The 19,110-nt window shown below is 40.5% G+C and overlaps 1 protein-coding gene across 2 annotated transcripts in view; it reads right to left on the bottom strand.

Annotated features, from left to right (window-relative positions):
• Window positions 1-12,019: 12,019 nt before the first annotated feature.
• LOC142303315 (E3 ubiquitin-protein ligase RNF14-like) overlaps window positions 12,020-19,110 on the bottom strand; it is a 53,300-nt gene continuing 46,209 nt past the window's right edge. For both annotated transcript variants that reach the window (XM_075344586.1, XM_075344587.1), the window contains exons 7-8: window positions 17,415-17,542; window positions 12,020-12,272 (exon numbers count right to left, since the gene is read on the bottom strand). In XM_075344586.1, the coding sequence (XP_075200701.1) occupies window positions 12,248-12,272; window positions 17,415-17,542 (153 nt within the window). In that variant the 3' untranslated portion in view covers window positions 12,020-12,247. The remainder of the gene's footprint in view (window positions 12,273-17,414; window positions 17,543-19,110) is intronic.

Below are 19,110 nucleotides of genomic sequence, written 5' to 3'. Positions count from 1 at the left end.
CCGTGCGAGCCCGGGTCCAGTGACCACTCGAGCCGCAGCAACGAACCCCGGATCCGAGCGGGCCCAGAGAAGCGGCAGTGGCCTCCGCCCGCAACATTAGCACAAGGTCCCTAACTTCCACCAGCTCTGTGATGTCATCATGAAGGAGTGTAAGATGAGTCCAGTGGCTCCTGTGAAGCTCTAGTGAACTCCAAGACCAGAAGATTTATGGCAGAGCTTGAAAAAAAATTGGTGGCCACAAAAAATATTGACACTTTGGGCACAATTTGACCATTTTCATTCAGGAGTGTACTCACTTTTGTTGCCAGCAGATTAAACATTAATGGCTGTGTGTTAAAATATTTAGAACGCACCCCAAATTTACACTGACTATTTTATATTGTATCAAATTGTCATATCTTCAGTGTTGTCCCACGAAAAGATATATTACGATCTTTACAAAAATGTGAGGTGTGTACTCACTTTTGTGATATACCATATTTCTTTTTATTTAAATGGTAAAAAATATTTTGCAATTTGTAAAAAAATGCGGTTTCTGAGACCCAGTAAGTTTTTTGCTTTCCCTTCAATGGAGCCATATGAGGGGTTTTTGTTTTATTTTGCTTGATGAGCTGACAGGTTTACTAATACAAATTTGTAGTAGATATGACATTTTGATAGATTTTTATTGCATTTTTAGCCAGGTGTGGTGACTGAAAAACTGCAATTCTGGTGTTTTGATTTTCTTTCTCTTTATGGAGTTTACCAAAAGGGTTATTCATTATTTTGATAGATCGAACGTTTATGGATGTGGCAATATCAAATCTATATATTTTTTAAAATACCTTTATTTTTAATAGGGAAAAGGAAAGTGGGTTGAATTTTTATTTTTAATATATTTTTAAAACTTTTTTTTAGTCCATTATGAGGTCTTGTGATCCTTTAATGACTTGTCCTATAAATTTCAATATTGCAGTGTTGTTGCAGTATACAGTGATCTCCCATGAAGCTGAGCCATAGGCAGGAATAAAAACAACCTCCAGTTGATGCTGTTGGAGACAATTGCCGACTGTTGAAAACAGGGCCACCATCAGGGCATTACAACCATGACTGGTGTATGGGGCCCGGTGAAGGGGGGGGACTGGGGTAATTACTTAGCTTTAATAAGCCCCGGCTGGACCCCCTCTTCTCTGGGCTCCAGTCACAGCCGCAGCAGAGGGGCCCGGTGGTGTCACTTCAGCCACTGCACACATGGATAAACTGCATGCAAAACCCTTCTAGGGTATCGCATGAAAATTAACTATGTGGCCGGAAGCAAGACAAGTGGAGCAGAGCAGGGAGGTGGCGTGTCATCCCGTGGCCCACCGTGATGAGGTCATCACTGTGAGACCTCATCACAGTGCTGCCAGCAACGCGGAGCTGGCGAGGACACGGCATCCGGCGGAGAAAGGTAGGTGCTCCTTGAGCTGAAGATCCCTGGGGGTAATGGAGGGCCCCTCCAACTTAAATGCATCGCAGCTCAGAGAGGATTCCGCATGACGTGGGAGCTGGGGAAGGTGAGTAAAATGTTTTTTTTTTCCTTTTTGCGACAGACATATAAGGAGAGACCGCGGACGGGGATATATACAAGAAGGAGGACATTTATGCCCGAAAGGGGACAAAACCAGGATGGGGACATTATACAAGAATGTGCACAGAAGGAGGATATACATACCAGGATGGGCCCAGAATGGAATATATATACCAGGATGGGGACAAATAGACCAGGATGGGGATATATATACCAGGAGGATGACATATATGCTAGGAAGTGGACAATAAATCAGGATGGGGATATACATACCAGGAAGGGCCCAAGATGGGGACATTCATATCAGAAAAGGGCCAGGATGGGGACATATATACCAGGATGGGGATATATATTCCAGGAAGGGGACATATATACCAGGAGGATATTATACAGAGGGGCAATGTGTGTGTGAGAATATATATATATATATATATATATATATATATATATATATATATATATATATATACATATCCAACAAATAGTTATAGACCAGCTAACAAGTCTGAGCTCATGCCTTGGCAATACCTGGTCTTCCTAAGTTGCACGGGTCCGGACTGGGGAAACATCCAAGTAATAGTAACTGTTACGGGGGCTGTCTGATAATAAAACCTAAAGGAATGTCAGACAGTCAGGGTCCACCGTGCAAAGACTCTGCTGCAGACTATGGCAGAGGATAAGGGGTATATAAGTGTGCCACTGTAAAAAATAATAGCACAAGTGCAGAGTGCAATACCTCTGTTAAACTCACAGAGGAATATAATTAGAAAATAAAGCAATTCCTCCCTTACTTGGAGGGTGTGTGGAATGGTCTCTGTTAAAGATCACAGAGACAAAAGCAGTGAGTGGGAAATGGCACATACCTAGGTCCGTTCCTCTAGTGGTGCCAGGAGATGGACAGCAGCGTAAGCCGCACAAAGCTCCTACCTGCGTTCGCTCCACTAGTGTGCGAGGACACGAACCACTAGATATGGCACCTGCCTAGGTCCGCTCTTCTAGTGGTGCAAAAGAGACAGACAGCAGCATAAGCCGCACAAAGCTCCTACCTCTATTCGCTCCCCTAGTGTGCGAGGATACGAACAACTGCCAGACGCAGTATAAGGAACGTTACCCTAGCGGCAACGTCCACCTACGAGTAGAATCACAAGGCCCAGCCGGACCATGTGCCTCAGGCCCCTGCCTATGTCCGCTCCACTAAGAGGTAAGGATACGGACTGCAGCCGAAGCTGTAAGGTATAAGAACGCTACCCTGCCGGTAGCGCTCACCTAACATAGACAGAGAGATGCCTAGAGGGACGTGCACAGGGCGTCTACCCTCATGCATGAACCAAGAGGACTGAGCGCCGGGCGGCGTGCGTCAGGGTCTTATATAGACTCTGTGCCTCATCCAAGATGGAGGACACCAGAGCCAATCCGCTGCCAGAATGACAGCAATGACGTCACGCTGGCCTATCACCGAGCAAAGCGTCACAAGCACATGACCAACGACCAATCGGCATAGAAGGTGTCAGAGACATGTGACCACGTGTCACAAGCACATGACCAGTGGCCAATCAGCTTAGGTGTCAGAGACATGTGACCTCGTGTCAGCGATGATGTCACCCGCACATGTGCAATGGCTCCAAGATAGGACTTAGTCTCCAGCGCTTGCACATGTGCAGTAGCAAGAAATCCGGACATAGTCTCCAGAGCCACAGCAACCGTAACAGTAACAACCTTGTAAATGGATCCAGCAAAGTGAGAAGATTCCAGGTGGCAGTAAAATTATTTTTCCAACTTTATTGAGCAATTAAAATTCCAGAGCTCATGAGAGGTAAATGCAGGAAACATGTGATAACGGACTACACGTTTCGACGGTATAAACCCGCCTTCCTCATGGTCCCAAACTAGTGTTGCAATGTGGAAAGGCTCCTAACTAAAAACCCACGTCCACAGACCACAAACTGTGAGTCATAGCAGGTGCACAAAATAAACTGATCCCATACTCCACATTATGCAAAACCAGCACGAGACTATCAGCATGACAAAAAACATAGCTTGTCAAACAAACTATATACAGATATATCAGATTCCTGAGTATAGTTAAAAATATGTGCAAAAAGTTACTAAACTAGTGCAAAGAAATATAAAAAGATACATACATACAATTGTCTGGCAAAAGCTATTAATACATGCATTATAATATGACATGAAGTAGCAGCAGGATAAACATAGGGGGCACATAATCACATATGAAACAGCTAGTAATGTACTGCAAAATCCATCCTGTTAACACCACATGGAATCCTGGTCTCCAGCACAAACATCCATTGACTTTCTCTTGCCAATTTTTTTTTAATGAAAATCCCCCCTTTCTCAGGTCTCTTCACTTGCTCTATTCCTAGAAAAGAGAAACCTTTGACATCACCTCCATGCACCTGAGAAAAATGTGATACTTCCGAGGCTCCAGATAACGGCAAATTGCAGCATCTGATAGATGTTTGCGTATTCTCACTTTTAAAGCATTCATTGTGCATTCCACATATTGTTTGCAACATATTTCACAATTTATTAAATAAATTACATTTGCAGAGTTTCAATTAATATATGTGAGCATGTCAAATTGTTTTTTGTTGTGCATGGAAGTGAATGTCTTCGATTTCTTTACATATTTGCAACATTTGCAGATGTTAGCTCCATATCCATAAAAACCTGTGGTTTTTAACCATTTATTTTCATTTGAGCTTACCAAAGTGGGATCTCTGAAAAGACTAGGTGATAATAGTGAACCAAGTGTTGGGGCACGTTTGGCTACGAAAGAAATGGCATTATTATCCATTATTTTTTAAAACATTTTGTCCCGACAAAGGACTGGTAAATATTTTTTAATAATGGATATAATTTTGTGAAATTGGGGACTATAATTGGTACTAAATACTATTTTTTAAGATATATTATTATGTTTAGTACTTTTTTTAGCTTCCAATAATTGATGTCTGTCCGTATTATCCACTAAATTTTTAACCCTTTCAAAATATCCCTTTGAGTAGCCCCTCTTCTGCAATCTGTTACAAGCTTGTTCAGACTCTTTTTTTATAAATAAGATCTTTAGTACTATTTCTCTTTAGGCGTATAAGCTCCCCTACAGGAATGCTTTTGATGGTATGTCTAGGATGATTAGAGGTAGCTGTCAAAATGCTATTACAAGACGTATTTTTTCTATAAGGGGAAATTTCTATGGTGTTTTTAGTCGGGTCTCCCAATAATTTTAAATCCAAGAAGTTAACTGTGGATTCATGCATAGAACTAAAAAAAATTGTTTAAAAGAACAGAGAGTCCTCAGTGGTTGATACCTTTTAATGGCTAACTGAAAAGATGGTAATAATTGCAAGCTTTCGAGACTACTCAGGTCTCTTCATCAGGCATGGTATAACACAATATAAATGATGATGAAGAGACCTGAGTAGTCTCGAAAACTTGCAATTATTACCATCTTTTCAGTTAGCCATTAAAAGGTATCAACCACTGAGGACTCTCTGTTCTTTTAAACAATTTTTTTTATCTCTACTGGCTAACACGGTACAAAGATATATTTTACTTGCATAGAACTAGTGAATTTTAGATTGTAGTCATTAAAATCAAGGTACAGTAATTGAAGAAATTCGATATAGTATCCTTACCAAAAGTTTCCCTGTTCCAAATAAACACCACGTCATCAATATATCTCCCTAGCCATATGATGCCATTTTTAAATGGATTCTCATCCGGGAATATATAATTTTCTTCCCATGTGGCCATCACTATGTTGGCTAGGGAGGGGGAGAAACGAGCCCCCATGCTTTATACCGCCGAAACGCGTAGTCCGTTATCGCATATTTTCTGTCATGCGCTCTGAAATTTAATCGCTCAATAAAGTTGGAATTTTTTTTTTACTGCACCTGGAATCTTCCCATTTTGCTGGATCCATTTACAAGGTTGTTTTTATATATGTGTATATATATATATATATATATATACAGTATATATACATATATATATAAAAAGAGGGGCAGCTTGCGTTGGGGGATAATATACAAAGGGGCAGCGTACTTGAGGTATATCAGACAGAGGGGCAGTGTGTGGAGGATATTATACAGAGTGGTAGTGTGTGTGGGGGGATATTATACAGAGGGGCAGTGTGTGTGTGGGGGATATTTTACTGAGGACCAGTGTGTGCGTGGGAATATTATACAGAGGAGCAGTGGGTGGGAATATTATACAGAGGAGCAGTGTGTGTGTATGGGGATACTATACAGAGGAGCAGTTTGTGGGTGGATATTGTGCAGAGGAGCAGTGTGTGTAGGGGGATTTTATACAGAGGAGCAGTGTGTGTGGGGATATTATACATTGGGGCAGTGTGTGGGGGGATATTATACAGAGGAGCAGTGTGTATGGGAGGATATTATACAGTAGAGCAGTGTGTGGGGGGGATAATATACATGGGGCAGTGTGGGAGAGATATTATGGAGAGGGGCAGTGTAGAGGGTGTATAATGGAGAGGTGTGGTGTAGAGGGTGTATGATTAATTTTCTGAGGGAAATACTTCATTTTCTGGAACAACTTCAAGGGTGCTAACAGTTTTGGCCATTACTGTTTTGTGTATATATTATATACACTGCTCAAAAAATTAAAGGGAACACTCAAATAACACATCCTAGATCTGAATGAATGAAATATTCTCATTGAATACTTTGTTCTGTAAAAAAGTTTAATGTGCTGACAACAAAATCACACAAAAATCATCAATGGAAATCAAATGTTTAATCAATGGAGGCCTGGATTTGAAGACACACACAAAATGAAAGTGGAAGCAAGTCAAAATGAAAATCAAAACAAGATACGGTAAAACAAGACAAAATGGAAGTGGAAACAAGTCAAAATGAGGCTCAGTATTGTGTGTGGCCTCCACGTGCCTGTATGACCTCACTACAATGCCTGGACATGCTCCTGATAAGTTGCGGATGGTCTCCTGAGGGATCTCCTCCCAGACCTGGACTAAAGCATCCACCAACTCCTGGACAGTCTGTGGTGCAACGTGACGTTGGTGAAAACTCTGTCACGTCTGTCACATGTGCTCAGGGTGAACCTGCTTTCATCTGTGAAGAGCACAGGGCGTCAGTGGCGAATTTGCCAATCCTGGTGTTCTGTGGCAAATGCCAAGCGTCCTGCACGGTCTTGGGCATTGAGCACAACCCCCATCTGTGGACATTGGGCCCTCATGCTATCCTCATGGAGTCAGTTTCTAACCATTTGTGCAGACACATGCACTTTTGTGGCCTGCTGGGGGTCATTTTGCAGGACTCTAGCAGTGCTCCTCCTGTTCCTCTTTGCACAAAGGCGGAGGTAGTGGTCCTGCTGCTGGGTTGTTGGCTTCCTATGGCCCCTTCCATGTCTCCTGGTGTACTGGCCTCTCTCCTGGTAGCACCTCCATCCTCTGGACACTACACTGACAGACACAGCAAACCTTCTTGCCACAACTCGCATCGATGTGCCATCCTGGATGAGCTGCACTACCTGTGCCACTTATGTGGGTTGTAGAATCCGTCTCATGCTACCATGAGTGTGAGAGCACAACCAACATTCAAAAGTGATGTGCTCTGTGGTCCTCACCTGCAGAAACACTCCTATATTGAGTGTGTCTTGATAATTGTCAATAATTTCAATCTGATGTCTATTCCATTTACACAACAGCATGTCAAATTGATTGTCAATAAGTGTTGCTTCCTAAGTGGACAGTTTAATTTCACAGAAGTTTGATTAACTAGGAGTTATATTTGGTTGGTTAAGTGTTCCCTTTTTGAGCAGTATATATATACGCACACACACACATATACACACACACACACACACACACACACACGTTTTTCCAAGAATGGCGGTGAGTGTGGAAGGTTTGTGGGGTGAAGGCGGAGCTGGGGTGGAGCCTGGGTGGAATCTCATGGGGCCCCCAAAATTTTGCCAGTATGGGGCCCTGAAATTCCTAGTGGCAGCCATGGTTGAAAACAGTTGGTATCTGCGACATTTGGAGTTGCTTCAGCTCCAGAGCCGCCTCCACACAAGCAAGCCAAGCATAGGCGTGGTGTAATACGTCGTTAAGATACTAATGTTGTGACTGATTGCTATAGGCAACGAGACAGTTTTACTGTTAGATAGATTTAATAAATATGCTTCTTTTTCTCTTTGCAGCAATGCTTTTAGGGAAGGCTGCCTTGGACATATGTATGTATATACGAGTGACACCCAAATAAAAAAATTCTGACAGAAAAACCTCAATATGCATCTGTATAAAATCAGAGTGTTAAATAGGTATAAATGAGGCACCATGGATATCCATGGAAGCTCCAATTACAGCTCTATATCCAATTAAAAAGTAAAACAGCCATATGCACAAGCCTACCGTATACTGCAGATGGTAAGTGTGTGAGTTCTACCCTGTTTCCCCAAAAATAAGACACTGTCTTATATTTTTTTTTCTCCCCCTAAAAAATTGCTAAGTCTTATTTTTGGGGGAGGGCTTATTCTCGGGGAAACATGGTTGGCTGATAGTTTACCCCCCCAAAAAATGCAGACCCTCCTTCCCAGGATCGTCTGTCTGGTTCCCATGTCCTCCTGTGATCTCTGGTGGGCACTCCCAGCATGGATGGACTGATGTGTTTTAATATGGATTAAAATAAAGGATTTTTATTTTTAATAGAACCTGGATGTGATTGTTAGACATCTTCCTTTTTCCCTGCCATGTGGGTGTTCCCAGTAGGTATGCTCCACGCCGTCCTCCCCTCTTTCTGGCCAACACTCGCACATCAGATCACACACACACTCACAATCATGACATTGCACAGACAATCGCGCGCGCACACACTAACCACATCCGCTGATACCACATGTTTCCAGCCAGCAGGGGGACTCTCTGCTTTCTAGTCTCTATGATGCGTTTCACCACTGGGTCATCCATGCGTTCCATCTGCAGGTCCTGGAAGCTTCACCGCACAGCGTCTCAGGTCCTTATGCTGCGCAGAAGCAGTCGATATCGCTGGATGTGGTGGGTGTGTGTTTGCGATCTGATGTGTGTGGGTGTCTGTTGCGCCACAGATCCTTTATGTGTTCCACTGCTCCCAGTTGGCAACTGGAGAGTATGACCGTGGGGTCTTCTGTCTTCTTTCTTTTTGGGGTGTCTGCTTTCTATAATTAAGTGTCCTGCAGTATCTGTAACTTTTTTAGCTACATAGACACTTCTTTATTGAACTGCAACTAGGTCTTATTTTCGGAGGAGGGCTTATATTTAAGCCTTGCTGAAAACTCCTGCTAGGCCTTATTTTTGGGGTTGGGCTTATTTTCAGGGAAACATAGTAGTTAGCTTACAAGCATTGCCAAATTTCTATCGATGATTACATTCACATATGTTTATCAAGATTTCTATTAATTGTTAACTTTGGAATTATGCCAATTAGGGATTTTCAATTGAATTTTTTTTGTTATTTGATGTTGATTTTTTAAGTTCTCGTTGATTTTAGAACATCATATTTGCATGATATAATTTGATTGCCATAAGAAAAAGCATTTTAAGGTTATTTATACACAATAGTGTCTTTTTCAGGCAGATTTTGCCTGAAAAAGCTCTCAATAAACATTAATAACAATGAACATATGCGATTAAAAGATGTTGTATGCAAATAAGTGAAGACTAATTTTACACAAGCGCATTATGGGTGCACTTCATTGTCTGTGTTATGCACAATTCAACAACTAACAACAGCATCACAGGGCCTTGCTGTTAGTTTTGATGATAAGCGCTGCAAACATAAGACATGCAAAGAAATCCGCTCATTTTAGTCTGATATAAAATTTGCCTAATAGACAAGGGTAGAGATTTATTCTGCATCTTCTGCTAATCATGTGCTTAAAGGGAACCTGTCACTGGGATTTTCCTATATAGAGTAGGGCCAGCATCTATAAGCTCTCATATACATCATTCTACACTGCTGTTTATACAGTGCCTTGCAAAGGTTTTCGGGCCCCCTTGAATTTTTCAACCTTTCGCAAAATTTCAGGTTTCAAACATAAAGATAAAAAAATTTAAATTTTATGGTGAAGAATCAACAACAAGTGGGACACAATTGTGAAGTTGAACGATATTTATTGCTTATTTTACATTTTTGTAAAAAAATAAAAAACTGAAAATTGGGGCGTGCAATATTATTCGGCCCCTTTACTTTCAGTGCAGCAAACTAACTCCAGAAGTTCATTGAGGATCTCTGAATGATCCAATGTTGTCCTAAATGACTGATGATGATAAATATAATCCACCTTGTGTAATCAAGTCCCCGTATAAATGCACCTGCTCTGTGATAGTCTCAGTGTTCTGTTTAAAGCGCAGAAAGCATCATAAAGACCAAGGAACACAACAGACAGATCCGTGATACTGTTGTGGAGAAGTTTAAAGCCGGATTTTGTTGCAAAAAGATTTCCAAAACTTTAAACATCCCAAGAAACACTGTGCAAGTGATCATATTGAAATGGAAGGAGTATCATATAGCTGCAAATCTACCAAGACCCGGCCGTTCCTCAAAAATTTCATGTCAAACAAGGAGAAGACTGATCAGAGATGCAGCCAAGAGGCCCATGATCAGTCTGGATGAACTGCAGAGATCTACAGCGATCAGTCGTACACTGCACAAATCTGGCCTTTATGGAAGAGTGGCAAGAAGAAAACCATTTCTAAAAGATATCCATAACATAACATAACATAACAAGTGTCGTTTAAAGTTTGCCACAAGCCACCTGGGAGAGACAACAAATATGTTTGGCGTAAAAGCAACACAGCTCATCACCCTGAACACACCATCCCGACTGTCAAACATGGTGGTTGCAGCATCATGGTTTGAGCCTGCTTTGCTTCAGCAGGGACAGGGAAGATGGTTGAAATTGATGGGAAGATGGATGGAGTCAAATACAGGACCATTCTTGAAGAAAACCTGTTGGAGTCTGCAAAAGACCTGAGACTGGGACGGAGATTTGTCTTCCAATAAGACAATGATCCCAAACACAAAGCAAAATCTACAATGGAATGGTTCACAAATAAACGTATCCAGAATGGCCAAGTCAAAGTCCAGACCTGAATCCAATTGAGAATCTGTGGAAAGAGCTGAAAACTGCCTATCACAAACGCTCTCCATCCAACCTCACTTAGCTCGAGCTGTTTGCAAAGGAAAAATGGAAAAGAATTTCAGTCTCTCGATGTGCAAAACTGATAGACACATACCCCAAGCGACTTGCAGCTGTAATCGCAGCAAAAGGTGGCGCTACAAAGTTTTAACTTAAAGGGGCCGAATAATATTGCACGCCCCACTTTTCAATTTTTTATTTTTTACAAAAATTTAATATAAAGCAATAAAAATCATTCACCTTCACAATTGTGTCCCACTTGTTGATTCTTCACCATAACATTAAAATTTTTATCTTTATCTTTGAAGCCTGAAATGTGGCAAAAGGTTGAAAAATTCAAGGGGGCCGAATACTTTCGCAAGGCACTGTATGTGCAAAGCAAAAAAAACCCTTTTTATTATACTCACCTATGGTCCGCTCCGATAGGCATCTTTGTTCTTGATCTGGTGCTTCCTCTCTTCTCGCTATCACCATTCTCATTTTTGCTTTGTGTGGTTAAAGCATCCTACATCATCCACATAGTGTCTTACATCGAGCTCCTGCACATGAGTACTTCTCTCGGCCTTGTTAATGGCTGAGCAAAGTATTGCACATGAGCCAACACTCTTTGGCCTTTCCCCGCACATGTGCAGTACGGTACTTTATTCTGCCCTTGGCAGGGCGGACAGAAGTGCGCATGCACAGAAGAATGATGTAAGGCACTGTGTGGATGAGGTAGGACATGTCATCCATATAAAGCAAGAAGGAGGACAGAAATTGTAAGAAGAGCGGAAGTACTGGGTTAAGACCAGAGACGCCCATCGGACTACACTGCCCCGTAGTTAAGTATAGTTAAAGGTCTTTTTTTTTTTGCCTTGCCAAGAGCATTGTGAAGATATATACAATGTGGTATATGAGGGCTTACAGGTGCTGGCCCTACTATAAAAATGGGAAAAACCTGGTGACAAGTTCCCTTTAAGCAGATAAAGACATCATGGACCATAATGGAAGCTTTATTAAATCCTTAAAGGCTTATACACACAGGAGAGCGCTAGGCACAAACACTGTTTGATTCCTAAGAATCCAGCACAATTAAGCAATAGTACGCCTCTGTACGAAACCAGAGATATCGATACTCATGCACCTCTATGACAGCCCTATTACACCTCAGTACTAACGACAGTGTGGCTGTGTACGGCATCCTTCACATTGTAAATGATACATTTTATTATACGTAAAAGCTTTCGAAATTAGGTTGGTACCTTTCATGTTCACAACAGTTTTCTTCTAATTATCAAAACAATTATCAAATTGTAAAAATTACATTTGTTTTTATTCTTTTACCTTTTTTCAATCAACTGACATTTCCAGTCTCCGAATACTTTAATTATACATAGATATAATATAGATTTTCATGACAAAATACATTTTAATGGTTGGGAAAATTTGAGAGGTATTCTACATGTCCTGGACATTATTATTGTGGGCATCAGCATGGTATGAATATTATTGCAAGGACCCCAGTCACAAAGGCACAAATCAATTTCCTTCTTTTTCATGCAATCTGCAAATGAATAAACAAAGAAATTCATGACATATATTATATAAAGCCACATGAATCAGCATTTGTGGAACCAGCATGGCTTGCAGAATATATAATAAATACTACATTATATGACAAAATAGAAAGTAAACTAGTGGAAGGAGAAGAATTAGTAAACAGGAATTAGTATTACAACCTAAATGTTGTTTGTACACTTTAAAAGCATATTCCACTGTGGGGCTGGATGGAAATGCTTGTGAGTACCTTCTACAAGTACTGTATATACAGATTCAGCCACAGGGCAACACCTTTTATGAGGACACTGTCACTCTTACAGTCAGCAACTTAATGTGTTACTAAAACATTTGAGTGCACCAAAATGGGTTTACAATGCAAGTGTAAAGAGCCAAAGATGATGTTGTTTCTGAAAGCATTCATAATAGTTGGTCACAAAGAAGAAATAAAACACAAATCTAATTTAAATAATTGGATTTAAGTGGGTTGTTTGTGCCCGACTATGCCTTATCAATATCTTATTTCTTTGGTGCAGTGGCATTGAAAATATTTTTTCAGGATACACTATATTTAAAGATCCCTAAAATTCCAGAATGTTTTTATCTCAACATTAGTGAAGTGCCTGAAAAAGGAGCTGTGAATGTATTGTTTTGTGTAGTGCATTTGTTTCTTTTACTAGAATTTTCTGTACTTTTCAGTTTAGAAAAGTGGTGGTTATAACTACCACATCTGATTATGATGTCTACAATGATTGTTTGAAACTAATGAAAATTGAGAGAGATGAAAGAGCTTGAGAGTGTTGTTGAAAACCCAATTGTTAATGCAGATTTTCAAGTTTTTTGCAGATCGCTCCAGGGAATTGCCATGAGAGTTTACACATGAGATATGTGGTGATCATCATGGAAGATGTGTTCATACAGGAACCACTTCTGCCCTCCTGTTCAGTGCAGGAAGCAGAGCAGAAGGCACTCGCAGTACCTTGTACAATAGCAGAAGATTGGGGAGCAAACATTTACACTGATTCCAGGTATACTTTTGAAGTGGCACATGACTATAGACCTATTTTGGCAAGAAGGGATTTCAACAAGTCCTCAAGTAGACCTATATGCTATTTGAAAGTATCAAGCAGTTTTGCCCGAACTCTGAAGCTACCTAAACAAGCGGCTGATATCAAATTTCAGGCTCACCAAAAGGAAAAACCCAGGGTTTATGCCCTGCTGGATACAGATGATAAAACATCATGCTCCTACCAGATATCTATACATGTAGTGTGCATCAGAATGTATACGAGGACTTCATTATGTTACACTGGAAAGCAAAAGGGTAACAATGTTTTGAACTTTTGATTTTCTGGCTCCATATCTCACCATCCACTGCAGCTTTGAACGTGAGAATACTATCATTTTATAGACCATAATCTTGGCTATTTCATACATAAATTTGCTTGCAGCTATTTAGCATTTGATTAGTTATGCATATTCTTGTCATGTCACTGCATTGTTCCTGTTTTGCTACTAAAAATCTAAATTTTTTTAGGTTAGTATTTTGTAAATCCACTTTTGGCTTGAACACTGCCTAAATCCTTCTGGGCATGCTCTCGATCAGATTCAAGCATGTCTCAACTGAAAACTGATCCCAGGTCTCTTCTACATATTCCCAATGTTGGTGCATACAGGTCAACAGCTTTTTCTTCAACTCTACCCAAAAGAGTTCAATTGAGTTGAGGTCTGGATACTGTGGTGGCCAATTCAACACCTAATTCATTGTCATTGAGCCATTTCTCCGCCAATCTCAACATATGCTTTGGGTTCTTGTTCTGCTGGAGCACTATGTTGTCCTTTTCATACACTAAGTACTCGAGTGTACAAATTAACTTGTCTTGTAGGATACTCATATATCTCAGCATTGAGACCACCATCTCTCCGGCTGAAGTATCCAAGGCCTTTGGCTGTGAAACAACCATTATCAATAGGCTTTCTCCACTGAACATGACAGGTCCTGCAATTTAGCCCCTCTTTCCCTTGTTTCTTTCAGATCCATTTGCACCCATCAAAGTCAAGTCTATTGACGTTCATTTCATCGCTCCAAGCCACCCATTTCCAATTTTCTACTGTCAACTTTTGGACAGTTTTGCAAACATGAGCAATGCTTCTTATGACTATATTGAAGTTGAGGCTTCTTCACCTTTATTCGGGCCACATTCCTGACTTGTGTAACATGTATCACCCAGTGCTTGCATCGACATTTGTGATCTCACTATTATGAAACATATGAGCCACCTCCGTTGTGTTGTTTGCTGCAGAAGAACTGATAGACCTTGTGATGAGCCCACTCTAATATTTTGCCTGGGCATCCACTTCTTGGCTTTTTAATGGATGGATGGACTTTATTTCATATTCTTCCAACTGTCATGGCACTCATATGATGCAGTTGGTCAATTTTCTTGGCCGAGAGACCGCAATCGATGAGCTGGATGATGCGTGTTCTCTTTTCTTGGGAAACCTTCTTCATTTGTTTCTTGATTCGAAGCACCAAGCTTTCGCTTGGAAGTCAACCTGATAACACACTGAACTATTAAAGAATGGGAGAATAGGTTTAATTTGTATTAGAGGAAGAAAAAGATTTTTCCATCACCAGGAGAAAAACAGTAACAATGCAGTGACATTACAAGAATTTGCATAACTAATCATATGCTGGATAGTTGCAAGTCATATTTATGTATGAGATAGCCAAAATAATAGTCTATAAAATGATGGTAGTCTCACTTTCAGAGCTGTAGTGGTTGGTAAGATATGGAGTGTGAAACTAAACATTTCAAAACATTGCTTGATACTCTTTTGCTTGTCAATGTATTTAAACTATAGCAGCAGTTTTCTGGCAAGAAAAAAGAAGAATGGAAGAGCCATGGAGCAACATGTATGTGTGATGTGTGCAGATTGGGTGAGAATTGTTTCCTTCCAAGGTCACTGTTTAATATTATAAAATATTTGGTGCATGAGCCAACTATTTTACTAAAAAAAAAAAAGGCATGGTATGTATGGTGAATCAACTTTGGCACCAGCATTCAATCAGGCTACTAACACATATCTTCCTGCCTGTACTGTTTGTGACTTCCACAACTCATAAAGTTCTGTCAAGGCCCTGCACGAATGCAGTACAAAGCCATTGTACCAGTTCCAACAACTGCAGATCAATTTGATACAGGTACCAAGGTAGCACTTATGAGTATGTCCTTACGGGCTCTTTTCAACTTGTGAGAGACTCACGCGTATCTCAAATTGCATTACCCGGGACAGCCTGCCTCTTTCCCGACAGGAGCGGGTCAGCTGCATGTATTTCTATGCAGCTGAGACTCTCCCATCGGGAAAGAGGCAGGCTGTCCCGGGTAATGCAATGCGAGATACGCGTGAGTCTCTCGCAAGTGGAAAAGAGCCCTATCTGTGAGGATTCTTTTTCAGGATGGCTTGAGGTCTAGCCGTTATGAAAGCAACCACAAAAGCAGTAGGCCAGCAGTTGATGTCAGAAGTGGTATGTTGATATAGGGTTTTGGAGATAATATAAAGTAGCAGGGGAGCACCTGAGTCATGAGGAAAATTTTAGACAACTTAGGAATTCAACATCATAGCACATCCCATATCATCCTTAGAGCAATGGAAAGTTTGAGAGAATGAATGGGACACTGAAGTTATCCCTTCATAAAGTGGTTGCACAAACAAGGAAGCTGTAAACCAGTGTAATACACCTTAAGCTCAGTTAAAGATATCGTGAATAAGATTCATAAGCAAATTTTTTTCCATTGTTTATATCCGGTAAAGTATATTTTATTACATTTGTTGGGCAGCTGGTAGATCTGCCCTGTTTAATAAGCCCTACCTATATTTTAGAAAAAATGCTGAACCCCCCCCCCCAGATGTGTAACAAAAGTACTAAATAATTGTCTGCTGGAAATATAGTCGATTATCTAATCTCCCTTCTTAAGTTTTGGAAATGCACTAAGGCTACTTTCACACATCCGGTTTGAGCCGTGCGGCTCAATCCGGCTGTGAAACCTATGCAACGGATGAGGTGAAAACACCGCATCCTTTGCATAAGTTTTTACATGCGGCCGGTCCGTTTTTTTCCGGTTGCGGCACGCTACTGAGCATGCGCAGTGGAAAAAACCGCATGCGGCGGCCGGATGCGTTTTTTTCCGCATCGCGCCGCATCTGGCATCCATAGGCATGCATTGAAAATGCGCAGCAGCGGCCGGATGCGGCGCGATGCGGTTTTTTTTGCCGGAGCAAAAAACGTTGCAGGGAACGTTCTATCCGGCCGCCGCATTTATTTATTTTGCCGCATCCGGAAAAAAACGGATGCACCGCAAAGCCATCAGGTACAATCCGGTTACAATGCAAGTCTATGGGGATAAACCGGATGCGATACCGGATCCGGTTTAACCTTTTTTTTCCGGATTGTACCTGATGGGAAAAAACTGATGTGTGAAAGTAGCCTTACTTAGTCATCTACTCACTGCAATTGTCCCTTGTCAAAGTTGCTCAGATCTTTAGACACGTCCTGTAATCTTCCATTAGGACAGATCCATTGGGAAAAAAGTTCTGCTGGATCCTTTTGTATTCTTTTAACATTGGACTGTGGTGGACAGATCTGTTAACAGACAACTATTTATCTTCCATGTTGTAACGGATCATTTATGAAAACAAAGGATCTGTTACAAATGCAAGTAAAGCCAATAGCTAAGTAGCAATCTGTTAACGGATCTGTCCTCCATAGACTCCAATGTTAAAAAACCACATCCGACAGACATCAGTTATTTACAAAAGACAAAAAAAGAGTTAAGCGTGCACAACAATCTCTGTAGGACCTGTTCTAACGGATGACTACAGGACATGTGAACTCAACCTTATACTGTGCTATTGCTGCCTAATAGTGTATATACCAATGCTATTATAAGAAGAAAATAATGTTCTGTATTTCACCTGTCAGTGTGTTTAATGTTATAAATGATCAGTGTGTATAATTGTAATAAGAGTGCAACAAAAAATAAGATCTAAGTTTTGCAAGAAATTACATATTATGAAAGCAGAAAACCCATTACCATTGACAGCTGTGAAGAACTGGTTGTTGAAGCTGTAATTTCTATTTACATACCTATTAAAGCAGTCTGAAGGCGAGTCAAAATGTTTATATGGGTTATCTTGAGGTAATATCTTCAGACACAGCCAGCAAAAGTTCTGCCTACACCTAGTGCAGGTCATTCTGTTACAGCCATCAATTTTCTGTATGAAAAAAAAGTATATGGAAATGAATAGTCTATTAATGTTTGGTCTCCTGACATGTCGTAGATTCACAGTCCAGAAGCTCACACCACCAGATTTCTAGAATGAATGTGATTTATACCGTCAATCCTATTCAGAACCGTTCTGACATATAAATTACTTTCTAAGCAAAGGGCCATTCAAATCAATGTTAGTTTACTAGGAATGTTGTCATCAAGGTTTTCATAGGGGCGTGGGTGCTTTGTGGTATAGAAATCAACATAGGCACAAGTTTGTCCACCCCTGAGGATTAGAACCACGGGCCCAATGCAAACATAAAACAGAGATATAGACAGTTCTTTAAGTGTGAAAGACTATCAGAAGCAAAAACATTACAGAGAACAATTCACAAAAGGCTGATTTCTTCAGTTAAGTGCAGTCTGTGCCACATTGAGATTTACTGACAAGTCTTTATGATACATAATATTAATTAGCTCGCTTCTGATAGCATCCATGGCTCTTATAATTAGCCACAAAATCATCCTGGTGGCATGATGCACGTGTCACGCTAAGACAGGTAATCAAAAGAAAACCTGAAGATGCCATCAGGTAAGAAGCTGTTCTCCCACTCTCATCAAGCAGACCCCTACCATGGCTGATGGAGTGTTACATGCCAATCAATTTGCACTAATTATATTCTTGTGTTGTGTTATTCTTGTGTTATATATTGTGTTGAATTTGATCAATAAACTTACTCATTGGGTTAAATGTTTTTTTCTGTGATTATGTTTTTTTCTTACTGCTCGGGGAGGATAAAAACAACAAAATATGCTATACCCATTTGTCCATGTATGCCTCTTTGCCATTGCCGTTGGTCTTTATTACTTGACCGCAGTGGTGAGGTCATTATTCATCTTCCACCAATTACTAGGACTCATTGGTCTCAATCTACCGATATCAAAATGACATCTGAGCTCAGTGACTGATCGTCATATGTGATGAAGCCATGATGTCACAGTCGCAATCTGTCAACGAAGACTTCTGGGAGTGGCAGAGTCACCTCTGATAAATACTTTTGAAATGCAGACTATTTTTAACCTCCTAAAGGCCATTATAAAACTAAATGTAACCACAGACACCCCTTCAAGGCACTTCTTAGGTTAAAGTGTATTTTGAATGTAATGCTTTAATCTATTTCTGCATACAGCTTACAAAGATACTTGTGTGCCTAAAAGTGATTATACACATTATATGAAATAACTTGCTGACAGTCTGACTGTTCCGAAATGATGTTCATTGATGGGAAAAAAATTGGAGTTGTTGAATGGCAACTTAGCCAATTCTTTGTTCCTTTGGAATAGGTGCCTAATGTCTGACTTCTGCTTATCTACTTCTCAAGGGTTGATTAAAATAGTGTATATTCTTGTAGGGGAGACAAATGTTGTTATCAGACAATTATCTCTATGAGTAACATTACTCTTTCTAGATGACAATATCAATTTTATAAAGCTTCTATGTGTTAAAAAAGAACTGAAATAGCATGTTTCCTCGAAAATAGGACACTGTCTTATATTATTTTTTGCCCTGAA

Source organism: Anomaloglossus baeobatrachus, chromosome 4 (assembly GCF_048569485.1).
Source record: "Anomaloglossus baeobatrachus isolate aAnoBae1 chromosome 4, aAnoBae1.hap1, whole genome shotgun sequence".
NCBI lineage: Eukaryota > Metazoa > Chordata > Amphibia > Anura > Aromobatidae > Anomaloglossus > Anomaloglossus baeobatrachus.
The sequence above is the reverse complement of the archived record's forward strand: the minus strand, read 5'-3'. Positions and strand labels throughout refer to the sequence as shown.